At 41.2% G+C, this 17895-nt stretch overlaps 2 protein-coding genes and 1 long non-coding RNA gene across 3 annotated transcripts in view; 1 reads left to right on the plus strand and 2 right to left on the minus strand.

Annotated features, from left to right (window-relative positions):
* The window catches only part of LOC119744588 (tumor necrosis factor alpha-induced protein 3-like), a 58830-nt gene extending 52149 nt beyond the window's left edge, over nt 1-6681 (minus strand). The window contains exon 1 of the mRNA XM_038220592.1: nt 6528-6681. The gene's annotated coding sequence lies outside the window, so the exon portion shown is untranslated. The remainder of the gene's footprint in view (nt 1-6527) is intronic.
* LOC119744593 lies at nt 2624-5947 on the plus strand. The gene is made up of 4 exons (XR_005273577.1): nt 2624-2940; nt 3241-3410; nt 3898-4006; nt 4676-5947. It is a non-coding gene; the product is annotated as an uncharacterized LOC119744593 (long non-coding RNA).
* A 1825-nt stretch (nt 6682-8506) lies between the features above and the next one.
* On the minus strand, nt 8507-17462 carry LOC119744761 (centrosomal protein of 126 kDa-like). Its single transcript, XM_038220873.1, has 9 exons — nt 17230-17462; nt 14855-14986; nt 13833-13987; nt 13217-13294; nt 10632-12968; nt 10178-10297; nt 9877-9948; nt 9093-9157; nt 8507-8770 (listed from the first exon to the last, which is right to left on the minus strand). The coding sequence occupies exons 1-9, from the start codon at nt 17247-17249 to the stop codon at nt 8642-8644; spliced, it is 3108 nt and encodes a 1035-aa protein (XP_038076801.1). The 5' UTR covers nt 17250-17462; the 3' UTR covers nt 8507-8641.
* Between the last annotated feature and the right edge of the window lie 433 nt (nt 17463-17895).

Below are 17895 nucleotides of genomic sequence, written 5' to 3' on the forward strand. Positions count from 1 at the left end.
TGATGATATTATCGGCACGAACATTTAGGCCATGAGGCTATCTTGTGAGGTTATTTACGATAGGCTGAGGCTCCTACAAGGAGTGAGGCACGTGAGGTATCTGAAAGAAGGGCAGGGTAAACAATATGGGAAGAACCGCAGAGGTAAGCTAACAACTGACAAACTTTCAAAATAAGGCTTAAGAGGTTTCTCTCACAGGACGAGACCTTGAGGCAACCAGGGAAGATCTAAGCGGGAAGTCAGAGACAAGTCTCGAGGTAAGCCAGGAGGAGCAAGCAACGAGAGGAGAGCCTGGTCTCAAGAGGTAACACACTGAGGTGGTTACCAAAAAGAGAGGTGAACACGAGGTACCGCGGCGCGTGGGTGACGAGAGGCTACCCACCACAGAAAAGACAAGCCACCAGAGGCAAACCTCAAGGGACAAACCTCAAGAGGTGAACCTCATAAAGTCCTGACAATAACCAAAGAGATTGTTAACGCACTAACACAAAAATACGAGAGACGACCAAAGAGAGGAGCCCCACACGAGGCGAGCCTCAAGCCTCGAGGTGAACCTCAAGAGGTTTACAGACTTAAGAGGTTACAAGGAAGAACTCTTCCACGAGAGGTTAGAAAGAGAGGCAAGCAACCATGCAGGCGATGATGATGACGTTTGACGGCGAGCTGCTGGCTGACAGGGAGATGGTGCAGCGCATACTGAGGAAGCAGCGTGAGGTTCTGGATGGGGAACGAGGCAAGGAGGTCTTCGCCAAGGTCGCCGACCCAACACAGCCCAACCTGCTCAGGAGGATCAAGGTTAGTCTAATTTATCGTGTTCGAATGTGCCTGGGAAATTAGCACCTCACTTTGCCTTCGTCAGTGTTTTGTAAGATGAAAGTTTTGTGTCAGGAAGATGTAAATTCAATATTGGATTTTGTCTTTCACATGGTAAAACGGAGATTCGCCGCCCACCTTTTCTTGATTGATTGATGTATGTCTTGGAATGAAATTAATGTTTGATAATAACAGTAACATTAATCACAGTACTCTGATTAGGCCCTTGCCTTCCTTGCAAGTTTTTTTGTTGTGGAACAAAATTCCTGGTGTGACATTCTCATCTTGATCCTAATTAGTATCCACGTTGAACATGCAAAATCATACCACGATAATTTCATCATATGAGTCAACAGGTTGACACCTGTTCATATACCAAATTAATTAATTATGATTTCTTCTTACATAGCGAGCTCAGCACGAAGCAGATCGGATCGCTCTGGAGGAGCTGGGCTTGGACAAGCACGTCAAGGACTGGAGCAAGTTCCCCGGCCTCCTCATGCCGGTAATGGCCATGTACAAGCATGACCAAGAGGTAAGTCAATTAAATCACTAGGGGTCATCGGTAAACCTTAAACGGGGAGCTGGCCGGGGGGGGGGGCCTCACAACACCTCCCCCGTCTCTACAGAAAATGTCACTGGCCTTAATTGGACAAGACAAATTAAGTTCAGGGAATGGATTACGCTCAACTGTAACAAAATCCTGGGCAAATGGTGTGATTTTTGTTTTCTTCCTTTGGGGGGGGGGGGGGTGTGAAGGGGGAGATGGAGCCCCTCCATGTAGAAGCTTGCTAGAACAAACGGCAAGTAAAGCATGGAGACTTATAGGTTGAACCTTTTTTTTTAACCACCATGACAAAAGTAGGTCACCCTTTTCCCTCACAACTCCTAATCTGCCTTTCTTTCAAGGGCAGCCAGTTATTTCGCCATTTTTAGGTCAATCACTCAATTACAATTCACAAAGGTATAAATGCAGTCTTCACCTCCTGCACCTGCTGTTGTTCCTTATCGGGAAAGCAAACAACCATTAGGTAACGATCACAGGCCACCCAGTACAACTTTTTGATTTGACAAAAGCAAAACCATCTATTTTTACCAACGAGTTCCAAAAATGACTAACAATTGCAACACGGCAATGTCGATTGGCCAACTGTTCACACAGGGGGAGTTATCAGGGTTTTCCCAGTGTCGCGTAAGTTGAGTGGCAAAATGTCGCTGTTTGAACAAGGTGGGCCGTTTTGGAGACAGGGTGCACTCTATTTGTTTCCCGATAAGCCTCCTTTTCAGTAAAGTGGGACGGGTTCAGAACGCATTTAGATCCTTCAGAACATGAGCTGGGTTATCTCTCTTTCTTTAAAAAGATCTGTTCAAAGTAGAATAACCCCAGAACACAAATACAATAGGAAGAGTATCGCCAGCAGATGTGATTGTTGACAAACTACTAGACTAGAATCAACTAGAAAGAAGTTCTGCAACACGCAATAATACCAGCCCCAGAACTGTATAAAAATAGACAAGGAATCTTTGTAAATAAAAAAATATAAAATAATAGACATGGAATCTTTGTCAATAAAAAAAAATATAAAAATGGACAGTAGTCCATCTGTTCCTCGACACTATTGTCTAAATGACTTTCGAATGGAATTGCGGTACCCACAATTATATATCAGATTCGAAACGGCCAGCTGATCACGGCAAGCTCCGCTAAGACGCCTGCAAAAACAAGTAGTTGGTCGTGGGTTCGATTCCCACCGGAATACCTCGGACGGCAATAGCGTGTACAGAGCCCACAGCATGTCAAAAAAGGGGGAAGCTCCAAACTCAGTTGTAAAAATAAATCTAATCAGCTCATGCACTGAAACATGTCAGGGTTCAATCAGACACTTTACCACTCTTCCGTAACCACCAGTGTGTCTTTCCTTTCTGGTATAGATAATGAACATGCTGAAGTTCTTCGTTCCCAAAGTACCGCGCATGATCGATGACATCAAGGTCAACGGTCAGCGACCCGACCTTGACCTCATCACGATGAAGACCAAACAGCCAATGGCGTTGTCCGAGCTGCATCTTCACAAAGACAGACCTTTTGTCGTCCTGTCGTCTTCTCTTTCCTGACCCCCGTTTCAGGTAATCTTCCTCCTGTTTTGCTAATTGAGGAATCGCACTTTTAGTTTAGGATATCTTTACTCTGACTTCAATTCAATTCAATTCAATTGATGTAAAGTATATGCTTATTTTTTTCATATGATGCTGGATGAAAGTATCTTCCATTAGGTCTCGGGAGGCACATGATTGTACAGAGTTATGCGACACTAAAGCTTCAAGCACAGTACCAGTAATAAGGGATGTTTCAGGAAAAGGCTAAGAGTTTGGGTTAATCACTCAAGAAACTGAAAATCGCTGTTGATTCTTCTTGTTTAATGACAGGCCTGTGTCCTGGGTGGAACTCTCGCCGTACTGTTCCACGAGTACAAGGACCGGGCCGACTTCCTCTGCGTCTATCTCGCCGAGGCCCACCCCACCGAACACTTCAACCTCAACACCACCTTCAAAGTCCCACAGCACCAGACGGAAGAGGAGAGGGTCGCTGCTGCATAGTAAGCATGATCAATCATGAAAATAGACACCATGCACCATGTGCACAGAGCGCCCTCACCGAGGACAGCAAATTCAGTGAAATTCTGTCTGTGGGATAGAGGCCGCCATCTTGGTGGGTTTCCCATTACGCAAAGCATTGTGGATCGGACATACAGGGACGGTGTCATTTTATTGGATGGCTTTGTTCAATTTCTTGTTCTGTGCCATACCACAAGCTCTTCGTCGCAATATTTACTAAAATGGTATCTTAAAGACTATTTCTAATTCTGCAACGCCAATACCACTGTACAAAACAGTCCTTCCTCCTTACGATTCATTTCGGTCCCGCCCAAAGAGCGAGGAGGCTAAATACACAAGACAAAGAACAAAATACTCAGCAAGGGATAAATAAGATTTGCAAAACAATGGCATCTTCTTTTCCTTTTCTTTCACCAGAATGAAAAACAAAAAGTTGACTTTTGACACATTTCACTGTTCAATTTGCAGCGAGTTGCTGACCGAAGACAGAAAACACCATCGGACGTTTACGGATGACCCCCTCGACGACAGCTTGATTCGTATCGTTACAGACACCATGACAAACGACTTCGCCCAGGTAAAAACAATTCACAATTTAATTTTGGATGTAATTTTGCACTCAGAAGGTGTATATTTCAATATTAAAAGTTGCCCTCCAATGGCGTATATTAATGTGTACCGTCAATCTGTGAAGTATCTGGTGGCACTTGTTGGGCCTCCTTTTCTGGAATTACTTTAGTGGATTTTTAACTTAAGAAAACCCTCAGTTTTATTCCAAAAATGTGAACGGGGTGCACAAGGCGGGAGAGGCCCTGGGTGAGGGGGCACAGTTACGCCACAGTTACCCCCAAACTAAGTCGCGTACTGCTCCCCGGCTGTGGAATTCCCTTCCCCGTAACATCCGGGAAGCCAACACACTTCAGCTCTTCAAAAATAGACTCAAAACCCATTTATTTGTTTAATCATGCCATATGTTATTTTGCGTGTATAGTTTTTTTTTTGTATCTGTATCAATGCATTTTTTGTTTGTATCTTTAATTATTTTGTCAGCTTTTGTAAAGCGCTCCGATCTTTGTGGGGCGCTACAAAAATGCCTATATGTACGTATGTATGTATGTAAACTCGCCCCATGTGCCAACCGAACAGCACCGTTTATATTATTCAAAGAGATTTACAGCGTAAGTAACAATGGTGGTTATAGTCTTGAGAGTTTAGTATGGAACAACTTCTTTCCCTCCTACTGCAGGTGTACAATGCTCACCCGGACAGAGTTTTCGTCTTCCAAGGAGACGCTGTCATTTATGTCGGTGATCAAATCAGCAAACAGATGATGAACCCGGACGTTCTCATTACAGACACGACCAGAAGTTGGCTGCAAGACTACTTTCAAGACAACATCGACTAAGATAGACTTTCTGGTATTTTCATTCACCTTGTAAGGCTCATTTTCGATCAGGGATGATCGATTGCAACAAAAATGACACAAACATTTTATTCCACCGTGAATCTCCGGGTAATTTTCAATCCTTGATAATACTTGATGTGAAAAACTGTTAAACATCTTTTCCAGCAAAACATGACGATGGTTCAACTTAGATCAACAAATTTAGATCAGACTTTCTCATTTAGTGTAGACTTTTCCTAACCAGCACTGGCAGAACTACATTCTCAAAGGTATTTTAATCATTCACGGAAAGATAAAACACATTAGCACAGTTTTGGGACACGACATCAATAAAAGTTAATACATGTACAAAAAAATTATCCATTGAAAAATAAGGCTAGCTCTTGTAATCAAATGTTATCACTTCAGAGAGGGCTACTAAAGTTGCTATGAACTCTCAGCTTCCATACATCTATACGGTCACATTATTCAATATAGGCCTATTCAATCTTATAATGCACTATCCATAAAACTGCACTTAATGTAATCTGCCGCACCTCCAAATACATCTACAGCCACTTAACTGATAAAGGCCCAAGTATTTATACGGCCCAAATGTGTACGTATCTAACAAACAAAATTGTCTGCGAATTCTTCAAACTTGTATTTTACTCAGACGTATTTAAGACTTTTTTTTTTTTTTTTTTACAAAGTATCTCCTCCGGATCGTATATGTGTTTCTATGTCTGAAAGTTTTGAGTTCATAAAAATTATTTTGTTGGTAGAAAGGGATATAGCAAAACGTAAGGGCGCCCTCACTGGCAACAGTAAAATCTGAAGAGCTGATGACGACCAGCTGGAAAACGCCTGTCGCTAGGCGACCAGATGGTTTGATGAAAATGTCTTTGCCATATTGGACCAGTGAGGACGCCTGTCGTTTTCTATATGTTCCTCAAGTTTATATAATCACATGTAAAGGGTTTATATATTTATGGAGTATTCTGTAGTCCATTGTTATACCTATAATCTATCTGAGCTCACTGGAAAAACAATAAAAAAAAATTGTGACTGGATGAAGGTTAAAAAGTGAACTTGACTATTATGAGATGTGTTGTGCAACATGTATTTTAGCAGTGGCATGCATGAGTGGCAACGATGTGGAATATTTCAGGACTGGTAACAAGTCTACTCCAGGAAATACATTTGTATTTAAAAAATACATTTGTATTTAAACACACGAACTCCTACTTCCTAGTCCCAAGCTTGGCCAGGTTAATTTACTTCATACATGAAAGAGTTGAAAAACCTGTTGGTTTTTTTTTATACTTCCAGAACAAGTTTCAGTGTCGGGCTTATAAAAATTAAAATTACACTATAATTTCTATTTTACTATTCACACCGAGCGGGTAAAGGGAAGAATGCAATGTCTTGAGTTTAATCGAGGGTTTTTGTGGTTAACACATTAGGCCTATACCAGTTTGCAATAAAAGAAAATACAACGAATTTGACAAGTCATTCATGCCTTCCTTGTTGAAAAAAAACACCACGAATTTGAGAGAATTTTAAAAAACATTCTGCAAAATATCCACGACTCCTACAAACTGAAAGTGCACAACAAAATTACATCTGTCACGTTTAGGCTATATACTCAGTGCATTCTACATGTATTTATTCCTGCAATAATTTTATAAATTTCACTGAAATTCAGCCTTACCTTAACTTCGTCCAATGTTTGCGGAGTCAGACGAAACTCGGTGGGTGAAGTACGAATTAAGCCGGGGTGAGCTTACCGACAAATTCCTGCTGTTGAAACGGAAGTAAAAACTGTATTTATATCCATGTTCCGTCACTTCCGTCATGTCCGTGCCAGTCGGAAACACAATCATGCTGGCATCATGCTATATTGCAGCCGCCATGTACAGTTCCGTATACCGCGGGGTCGAAGCTTGAGGTTCCTTTCAACTAAAAATCTCTGCAGATAAACCGGCAAAGCAAAGGAACATTTGCGCAGTTTCTTCACGGTTCAGACCATTTTCTGCTACTGAGGAACACTGGAATGTACGGCATGTTGTTGCAGAATGGACATTTTAAGAAGGGTTTTTAACGTACACTTCACTGAACTGAATTTCGTCTGCAGCAGCTAGCTGCTCGCGGGGCACGTTTTCATGAGAATAACATTCTGCAGACTAACAATATAAACGTGTAGTTGGTGAAAAAGGTGATTTTCTTTTTACACAATTTTGTTTGAGAACAAATTCATGCACATTTTATTTCGATCAAAATTGATAGAAAAGGGTAAAATTTTATAGCTTTTTGTTGTCCAGAATTTTCCCCGCCATTTTTTAAACTAGAAAACTTCTTTATTGACACCAAAACACGTTGTCGTCTGCTCCAGCTAGTCTGGTTTCCTGATGTGAAACTATATGTGCCCAAGCAATATCGTCTGGGCACATGACGTTGCTGTCGTCTGTCGTTTGATTGGTTTGATTGTATTAAATTGTTTACTTTTTTAGTATACAAATGTAACTATATTTTCTTCAAATCTCAGGGGGAAAAAAACAAATACAAAAACGACCACCACCACAAACCCCCCCTCCAAAAAAAAAGAAGAAGAAAATGTGACTATTGGAACAAGTCATGTTTGATAATGAACACATAATTTATAGCCATTTCATATTTTGACATATATACATGTTTTTATATACACATTATTTTAATAATCATAGAATAGTTCGATGCCTAGCAGTGAAGTTACAAGCAGCACAACAAAGTAAACACTTTTTTTTTAAATAATTAAAAATTCCACTTTCAAATTCAAAATGAAGTAAAATTTGAAAATATAACACCACAGCACAAAATGTAGACTAGTTGGATGGATGCAAAAAAAATTAAATAAATAAAATTCTGAATTCCTCATATTTTTCTCCTAAATATTGCTAATTGGAAAAAAAAATTAAATATGAAGATCGTTGAAAAGAAGTTGGTAAGGTTTCAGATGAAATTTAAAACGTGAAATACTTCCAATAGGCACCTAGGCAGCACTGCAGGTATACACAAATTGTAAAGAAAGACAGTATCTTTGAAAATTGATTCATTAAAAATTACAGAATCTCACCAGTGTACATGTATATATTTCTCAACTGATGGCAAAACATCACTTTATGTGAGAAATCAAATTCATCAAGAATTCTAAGTCACAAACTTGGTGCTTTATAGTAAAATTTTTGTTTAAAGTACATTTATTAACCATTCTACAAAAATATTGTGTCTAAATTTCGGTGGCTTTAATCGTGTTTTATATGCGTGTGTTTTGGGGTGCCATCAAGATTGTTTTTTATGCATAAGTTTGTGGGACACACTTGAATTTTTAAAGATCCTTTTGTAGTTTCTAAAAAGAGTCTTCTCGTCACAGATACATTCACCTCACGGAATCAAACTTCAAATATCAAATCACTTTAGCGTCTTTAATCATCATGGAGCATTCTTGCTTATAAAACTTCCCCTGCTCTGCAATTTGAATCCTCAACCAAGCCTCTCTAACACATCACTATCAATTTCCTCTATCGGCAAGATTTTGTTCTTTCTCTTAGTTTTAATGCTTTCAGTTAAAAAAATGCAGGCCTAAAGCCTTCAACTCGCATGCCGTGCCTTAAAGAAACTGTCGACATTTTGTGCAACGTTCTTTTATACTCCGTTGCCACAATCCTCGACTTGTGTCAGTCCATGAATAGTTAGAATCACAGTATTCTCAATCCCGAGACAACTGGGCCCTATCTCAAGGAACTTCTTCAAGTCTATGACAGATAGATGTCTTGCTCTCCTCTCTCCTCAGTGGTAGTAGTTGATCCTGGCGTTACTCCGATCGGCTGAGAGAGTCCTTGTCCGGTGGGCTAGGTTTGGGTCCGCTACCGCTCGTTGTCGCGCACTGATTGCACGCTGGCTACGGAGTCCTGCACCCTAAAATTCAAAAGGAAAAAATATTAACAAAACAAGAAAATGCTTGACAAAAACATGGACACCACCTGACAGTGCTGTTTTAGAGTATTTTAAAACTTGAAACAATCCTGTTCTGTGTTGAATAATTTGGATCAAGGAGAACACATCTATGTAAACCGCAAGTAGCACTGTTCCCCAATTTTCAACTGTGATGAGTATAAACCCACACCATCTATGTTTGAGACAAACACACATGTTCTGTGAGCAACTCAAGCGTCCTTCAATATCAGCGCCCTTTTTGTTTTTCACAGTTGAGGGGGTACAAATATTTGTTATGTCTTACCTGAGGAGGTGGTTTTGGCTGCATCGTGTACGGCTGGATCGCTGCATCAGTGTCTGAGGTCACAGCTACAAACAAACAAACAAACAAAAATGGAATGTTATTATGATTATCCCTTATGTTCTTTTAATCCCTCACCATTCCAGATCCTTCGAAAATCTAACCAAGATGTTATACAGGGTGAGTCCAAAAAAACGAAACCCAAATGTGGGGACCATTGCTTTAGTGACGTTCTGCATGTAGCACTTTCAAAATCTAGGATATGAAAGCTCAATTAATAAACTTTCTTTTAATACAAGAATCATTCCAATCACTCATGTTACAGAGTTTTAAACACAACCCCCGTTTTAAAGTTTTGTCCGCGGATCACAAAAAAGGTGTTTGTCTTTCAGTAAAACGAAAACAATTCACACACATCCTTATGTGATTTGTGTTCGTTTTGCTGAAAGAAGACTGAACTTTTTTGTGATCCGTGGACAGAACCCTAAAACGGCAGTTGTGTTTAAAACCCTGTAACTTGAAAAGTACATGAGTGATTTGAATGATTCTTGTACTAAAAGAAAGCTTATGAATTGGGCTTTCATATCCTAGATTTTGAAAGTGCTACATGCAGAACTTCACTAAAACAATGGTCCCGACCTTTGGTTTTGTTTTTTTTACTCACCCTGTAGAGGATTTTGATCTTGAAAGTAAAGAAAAGAACATACAGCATTTAGTCAGCAAAAACTTTAGTCAAAAGTGGTAAGTTAAAAATGCTAAACTATTTCATGTTTCAATCGTGACTTACTTCTCAGTTGCGCATTCAGCTTGTCCAGAGACTCCAGAATTCTCTGCTCTTCCAAGGACAAGGCAGTGGGTGCTGCAGAATTTTAAAGAAAAAATGGAAAAGGAAAAAAAATACTTTTAGCTTGTCCAGAAATTGGGCCTGCTTTCCATGTTGCCTATAAACTCACTTACTTTCTTCAAAACCAAAAATGAAACATAAGCTAAGCTTTCAAACTGGCAAATGATCAAAATAAAACAAATTTTAGATAATTTCTGATGATATCCTATGTATCTTTAGAATGTAGAATTTTGGTAAGGAATACCTTTCTGCATGAATGCTTGGTTATTCCGGTGTTCCATGGCGGCCGCTATTTCAGACTCTGACAGGTTCTCCTGGGCGGCTAGACGCTCTGCTTGCTGGAACGCCAACAAACTATCACTCACTGCAAAACAAGACAACAAAATTATTCCATCTACAACAAAAATGTAACCTGCGATGGTCAAAGGTTTGTAATAAGAACAAGAATTTTAACTTCAAAAACATCGCAAATCTAATTTCTTAATTAAATTCTAACCCTTGTTGTTGATACTTAACAACTCATTTTGAAATTATTGTGAAGTTGTCTTAAAACATGTAGTTTTAAAAGTTATGTCAAACACAATTACAACCTCGGCTAAATTGTTTGGGTTTAGGGGAATTTTCAACTATTTGTTGCTGATACATTGACAAGCAACTGAAATTCTGAAACTAGGTTTTTTAACTAAACATGAAAATACCTTCTTGGTTTTGACCTTGAGGTAATCCGCCAACTGTTCTGCTGGGTCCTTGATTGCTGGCAGTCGGGCCCGGTTGATGATGACTCCCAGAGGAAGGAGGGCTTGGCTGAAGTCCGGGTACCGGACCTGCGTAATGCTGATTACTCCTTCCCTGGTACCCGGGACGTAGGTTCCCAACAGTGTTGTGTTGTCTCCGCTGATGCAGTAATGCCGTCTTGCGGAGCGACGCAGTACCGGAGTCGCTGTTGGTCCGAAATCTTGGGTAAGTGTTGTACTTCTTTTGATTGGTCAACGGATGGTCGTGGGGGTCGGTCACGTGACCCTGGGCTGACACCCTGAGATTGGCCGTTAACCGGTTCCCATCTATGCACTGCTTGGACACACTAGCTGGCTGCCTGCTTGAGGTGTCCGAATCAGGGCCAGATATTCCTTGCTCCTGGGTGTTCAGGCACGTCCGAACTTTATCCCACAGCCAGTTAATTTCGTCGTCGGTGGGAGTCTTATCCAGACGGATTCCATTCTTGTACTGCCTGCCGTCATCGGCGGAAGCTGGGGTGAGCTTGTTGGTCGATTCCTGCTGGTGGGTTATTATTTTTCCACTGACCCTGGACACTACTTGGGGGTTTTCGGATTCCACCTTTTTCCCTGAAGTGCTAGAGTTTGAGCGGCCAGGAGGTGGCTTGGATGCATTGTGGGTCCTCCGTCGAAGCTTCGTTGGACCCCTTGGTGGTGGGCCGGCACTTGTACTTTGGCGTTCACTTTTGAGCTGACCTCTTCCAACATCATTCTGTCCAGTGCCAGCAGAGTTTGATCTCTCTGTCTTAGCAGATTCAATAGATACTTTTTGTTCCTTTTCCATTTTCAGATCTTCCTCCATCTCTGCGTATTTCAGATCTGTCCATCTGACTGACTTACGGTCAGCTTTGGTCATTTGAGTTGCCCGAGATATCTCCAAACTGTCCCTGACCTTCATATCTCCGAGTTTCACTTTCTGTGGTGTCAAACTGTATCCCTGGCCACGCTTCAAGATGCTTTTCACTATCTTTTCCGGTGTTTCTAGAGTACTGTCGAGTTTTTCTGTGCCTGGACCATCTTCTCGGGGGTGATTGGATGTTTGGGTAGGTCCATCAGCAACTTGAAAATCTACGGCTTGAGGGGTGCTGCTTAACATGCCATACTTTGATCTTGTGTAGTTTGAATCCTCATGATTACTGCCGCTGTATTTTGACATATTGATTGCCCTGTTTGGCACGGTTTGCTCAAGTTTCTGCTGTCCGCCATAGTGGTGGTCGACGGGAGGTTCGGGAACTCTGGCTGGGTAAGTGGCTGTAGCCGTGGTCCGAGCCGAGAATGGCCGGTGCCCTGCATGGACACTCACTGGCCCAGTTGTATACTTTATGGGTGAGTGGCTAGCATCGTAGTGGTGGAAATGCTGAGTTTCAGTGGGTGCCTGTGTGGTCCAAGCTTGTGATGTCCTGGTTGAGTATGGTCCGTAGGACAGGTGTTGTGAATGCAACTCATTGGTCCCTTGAAGGAGCGTGGGTTTGGTTTCGACGGGTTCACGGACAAAATCGCTCTCGCTAGTCTCCTCCACAAGCAGCTCTCCATTGCTCAATCCTCTGTGTGCAGAGTGGGGATGCTGCTGCTCAGATGTGACTTGGGACGTGAACAAGCGATTATCAGATATTGCACTCTGTCCGGATTCAACTTCGTTTGGCCTCGAGTAGTTATTCCCATAAGTAGTTCTAGTTTGGACGGCACTTCCATCAGTTTTTGGTTTACTAGTGTGGACGGACTTGTTAGCAGCGGGTCCAGGCTGCTGCCTGCGACCATCGAAGATGAGATGCTTCTTTGGCTGTTCCTCTTCCAGACTGTCCACGCTGGACAGGCTGCTGCTACGTTGGAGCTGCTGCTCCTCCCCCTGGGACGGTAATGTCTCATTCAGCACAGCCTGGTTGAACTCGTTCAGCGCAGCCTGCTGCTGTTCCATGAGCTGCTTCTGCTTTTCATGTAATGTCTGCTGAAACTGCGCACTGGTCGCGTCACGGTTGACGTTGCTGTTGTATGTTGACGTTGCCATCGTTGAGTAACCATGGTAATGGTGACCCTTATTTTCACTCACATTGTTACCATTGGTGTCAACTACTGGCCTCCTAATCGGCACCTCATGGTTGAAAGCCACCCCCGTATCATTGTAACCCTCTCTGTAATCAGTGGTATAATCCGTCCCTCCTGCGTATCCACCTCCCCTGTAGATAGTGGAACCGGCCGGGGCAGTGTTGACTCCCACCATGCGCAGTGCCTCTTCCAATGCCGGGGCTCGGTTGCTATAGTTACCTGATGAAAATGGAGACAATATGAACCTGGTAAATATTGATCAGACAAGACACGCCAAAATAGCATCAATTGATAATGAGAGTATGAACAGTTTCATTCAAGTATGCACCGCAATCAATTGAGTAAATAAATAAGTAAATAAATAATTCAATTGAATTCCATTAGAATTTCATTCACAATGTCAATAAAAGGGGCGGAGACAGGAGTAGAGTTAGGGGGGGGGGTAGTTCAACCAGCTATACATGTACCTGCGTAAGTCGCATTCTGACTGTACCCTCTGGCGATGTTAACGCCATCATGCAGTCTGGAGTCACTGTACGCTTTACCTGTGCATTAAAAAGAGGCAAAATTATGATTTTTATGTGTATCATGTTGGCTGGTATCCTATTAATAAGGGAATAAATGTGTGCTTGGCCAGTTTTAAACAAGTCTGTTGAAGACTGGCTGGAGGAATGGATGCTGATAATGGCCCCAGCCGAAGACGAGGGATATTATTGGCGACCAGGCCAAAGGACGGAATGGACGCTGGGAATGGACACTGATAATAGCCTCAGCCAAAGGCGAGGGATATTATTGGCGACCAGGCCCCCAGCCGGTCTTAAACGGACTTGTTTAATACCGGCCAAGCACATATTTATTCCAATTCGGACGAAAAGTCAAAACAAGTTAAAAAATATAAATTATAACGTGTAATATCCAGTGAGCGGAAAATGCGACAGGTTGGGTTTTCAACGTTCTTGTTAGGATTTTGAGTGGTGTTTTGTTGGAAACGAACAAAATGCATGCAAAGCAAATGACCCTATATGCCTTTAACTTAATGGCCATAAATTGTCCCCTTATGCCCCTCCCGTAACCCCCTAGTACCTGAGGTAATCCTTGGTCCTGTTTTGGGCGACCCCCTCTGACCCCTCTGGTACTTCTGAGTCGCCTCTTGCTGTCTCCTCCGTCTCTCCTCCAACACCTCCTGTCTCCTCTTGGCCTCCTTCTGAGCCTCTAGGCGCCTCTTCAACTCCGCAGCCCTGCCAGAAATGATAATCAGGTTCATTTATTTTTTAGAAGCTAATTTTAGTATTCTAATATTCACATTTTAATGATGTAAACTTTTGACTCACATGTACACACCATCCAAACAATACAATATTGTTATTTAGAACATTTAGCAAGCTAAAAGATGAAATTTTGCGTCGGGGAGGTGTAAAGTCACCAAGGGGTTTTACCCTTCACTGATAATATATTTGTAAGAACTGTAAATTCAGTGCTGTCCGTAGGCAGACGAGAGATTCAATGCAAGATTCGTCTGTAAAGTAATTAAAGTCTGTCCCGAGCCAATATGGCCCATCAGGCCGGCATTTAGGCCAAAAAAAACCCAACTAATAGTTCAGCTTCCGGTTGCCCTACCTAACCTATTTGGACAGCCCCTACCCTAATTTGTTTTTGGGAAAAATGAGGGGAAAAAACCCAAAACCATCAATTACTACCTTTTACCCTTGACTAGCACACCTGACACCTGACACCATGATCGTACACAAAAAAAATTTGCCCAAAAAAACCCAAATTCCCTACCTACCAACCCTATTTTCAAATGCCACGTAACCGGAAGCAGAGCTATTTTTTTTTTTTTTGGAGGGGGGGGGGGGGGGACCTTATCTCCGGTGTCAGTGGCATGAAACGACTGAGAATATTAATTCCCCTGGATGGGATGCCAGTCCATCGCAGGTTACTCCCCAGCTAATGCCCGTACCCATTTATACTCCTGGGTGGAGAGAGGCAAGTGGGGGTGAAGTGGCTTGCCCAAGGACACAACATATGTCCAGCAGCTGGATTCAAACCCCTAGCCTGTAGCTCATTGGAATCATTTCAGCAATGAGAACAGTTCAATATTTTACCTGCGTCTTCTGTTGGTCTCCAGTGACAGCTGACGAACCTTGTCTCTGGCAGCTAGCTGTTGAGCATGGTTCAGGCTGTCACTACTGCTGGATCTGGCCAGACGATCCGGCTCCAAATCCTTGAATTTTTGCCTGGAAGGACAAGGGCTGGTCAAGGAAAACTTCACATTTTTGTGGCAAAACAAGACAATGGGAATAGAGATGATATGTATCTAAAAATCAACCATGTTGGATGTTATTAGTTTTTTTTTTGGGGGGGGGGTAAATTCCTTTTTAAAATTGAAGACAGTATTTGGTGAGAAATACTTTGGCAATTAAGTCTGGAAATATTGAACAAGCACAAGTAAATAAAGACAATGTCTCATTCACTGGTTCAGCTTTGAAAAATTGTGTTGCTAGTAGTTGTATCTTAAAGTTGAAGTGGTTTTGTGTATTAACTGCTCAGAATGGGAACAGGATGTGAATTTATGAATCTAAAAATATCAGTAAAGACAATCTTGAAAAATGAACACCAATTTCCTTTAATAATGCACACATTGTGTTCACCAGTGGAGGCCTTAAAATATGAGATTTGCAAATTACAGCAAGAGTCGAGACTAAAGAAGAAAAACACAATGAATTATTTGTTTTCCCTACTGTTGGTATTGGTTAAATTTATAGTGATGTGAAGCCATAAGACACAGTGCACGAAAACTATGCATGATTCATTGTAGAAAAATCATCATTAAACTTGCACAGCGTTCATCATCACCATGGCAATACATCACGTAGATGCACATTATCCTCCTAAGCATTTCCATGGCAACCACTCTGGAACAATGCCTCAGACAACTTAATTGCTGAAAGTGCTATCTCCTGCTATGTGCATATGGCTCTGCCTGTTACCACGGAAACCTTTGTGGGCAAAAATGGTAAATTATGTATACAAGGTTACACTCACTGTACCCATCTGGTTGCAATCACAGGCGTTAGTTGCTCAATTTGTCTGGTCTGAAGGCTCTTTTTCAAGTGCAATGGGCTGAAAATTATTTTTTTTAAACAGTATTCATATAAGCACTCTTTTTTCTGTAGCCTGAGCATTGTTTGGCAGTACAAATTTACAACCAGAATGACAAACTCAGCACTAAATATTATAATTAACAAGATTTTCCTTGTACACAATTATTGCCCAATCTTTCGAGAAAAATGTACAAATATTAGAAATAGGCCTACTCTATTTTGTGAAGCTACTGCCTAAACCAAAGAATAAGATTTGTCAGTGTATCAACTCAGTTAATTTTTTTTACAATAAAACTTGATTATTCTCATTTGATCATAATTTTGAAATCATATTTCTCCTGTGACTTTATGTAGTTCTTTTTTTAATTTAAATATAGGGCCTTTCAAATATTATTTCTGTGGTGTTGTGCATTTACAGGTTGTACAGGACCGGAACAGGGTACCCTAATGAAGTAAAACACTGGTACCCAGGTACCCGTAACATTAACGGACGGTCTTAACAAAACTAAAGACGAAAAAAACAACGCAACCTGGTAAATTTGCACTTTTCACGTCTCTAGTCTTGAACTAAACTCAACAGTGTGAATATTGGCAGTGTCTGAAGGGCTTTATAGCTTTATCATGTAAACTGAAACTTTTGCGAGCGACCGTCTGTCGCGCGTTACAAGAAGGTCGATGTTGCAATGCACATAAACGTGAAATCTGTTTTGGTTTTCCATGTAGCCTGGTTTTCAATCATTTTGAAAATTCCCCACAAACAACATTCCAAACCTTTCTTTTTCATTGTCTGAGAAGTTACTTATTAATTTATTAAAGTTGGTTACGGGTACCCGGTCCCATAATCTGAAAATGGTTCCTGACATTCGCGGTTCCGATGCACAATCCTATATTCCTATATTACCACAGTCCTAGTCCTTTACTTTAATGTACTAGAAATAGAAGGAATTAAAAAGTGATGTTTTATACAAATTTTTAACTTCTTATTTATTTTCCTTTAAATTGCCATTATTAATTCATAACAAACATGATTTTGGCATAGTTAGTAAGCCTAACAAAAAGATTCCCATATAATGGCCATCACTTGACACTCTGTGCACAATCCGTATGAGACTGGTCTGAAAATTTGTGGGTTTTTTTCTATAATTGTAAAAATACTTCAATATTTTCCCTGCAAAATTTGACTTTTTAGGACATATTATCACTTTTTGATGGCTGACAGGTCACTGAAGGGGCAAATTAGTGATAGCCAGACATGGGAATCATACCAAATCACATTGCAGTCATCCTATATGCAATCATGACTGGAGCAAACGAGTGTTAAATCATTGTTGATTGTACGAAAAATAAGGAATCATCACCACACAGAAAAAGGATACGAATACGCTCCCGTCAGCATCTTGAATTTCTACCGATCCGGGGAGTAAAATTCGTTGACGTCATCACCTACATGACCCATGCATACTGGGCCTAAACTCAAACAATTAAAACACGTATAAATCCACTCCTGTCGCCTCAGAATTGATCATTTTCAAGAAGTATTTTCAGCAAATTTGATGTCCAGGTTGCCTGTTTCCATCCACAACTATGCTATGCAAATATCGCGATGACGTCGCCAAGCAGATACGGGCGCCCTCTATTGCTTGGAGCGTGCCAGTCATCATAATAGACGTGTACTGGTCCTTCCATCTCAATTTTTCTTGCATATAAATTAAGGTCTAACGATGAGGGCGCTTCGAGATACTAGTAGAATTTGGGTTGCTTTTGGTATGGAATGATTTATATTTGTCGCTTTGAAATCCTGACTTTTATTCCTGATTCTTTAAAATGTAATGAGTCCTCAGATAAGTCAGATTATCTAAATATTCTCGGTAACCGTGTAGTTTAGTACCCCGTTCCAATAACTTGAAGAGAACAAAAAGACACTTTTATGTTTTGGGACTTAATACCTGAACATTTGGCGATGATACAAGCAGGACACTTTATGTGTTTGGAATCATCTAAACAGTTCGCTAAGATACCCTGTGAAATAGCAGCTAGCTTAA

The sequence above is a fragment of the Patiria miniata genome, unplaced genomic scaffold (genome assembly GCF_015706575.1).
Source record: "Patiria miniata isolate m_02_andy unplaced genomic scaffold, ASM1570657v1 HiC_scaffold_7, whole genome shotgun sequence".
NCBI lineage: Eukaryota > Metazoa > Echinodermata > Asteroidea > Valvatida > Asterinidae > Patiria > Patiria miniata.

Coding starts and splice junctions, on each gene's coding strand:
- LOC119744761 (XM_038220873.1), bottom strand. CDS start 17,249: ATGCTGACGGGAGCGTATTC. Junction 13,295..13,832: donor AGGACCAAGGATTACCTCAG/GTACTAGGGGGT, acceptor TTTAATGCACAG/GTAAAGCGTACAGTGACTCC. Junction 8,771..9,092: donor AGCCAAAACCACCTCCTCAG/GTAAGACATAAC, acceptor TTTGAATTTTAG/GGTGCAGGACTCCGTAGCCA.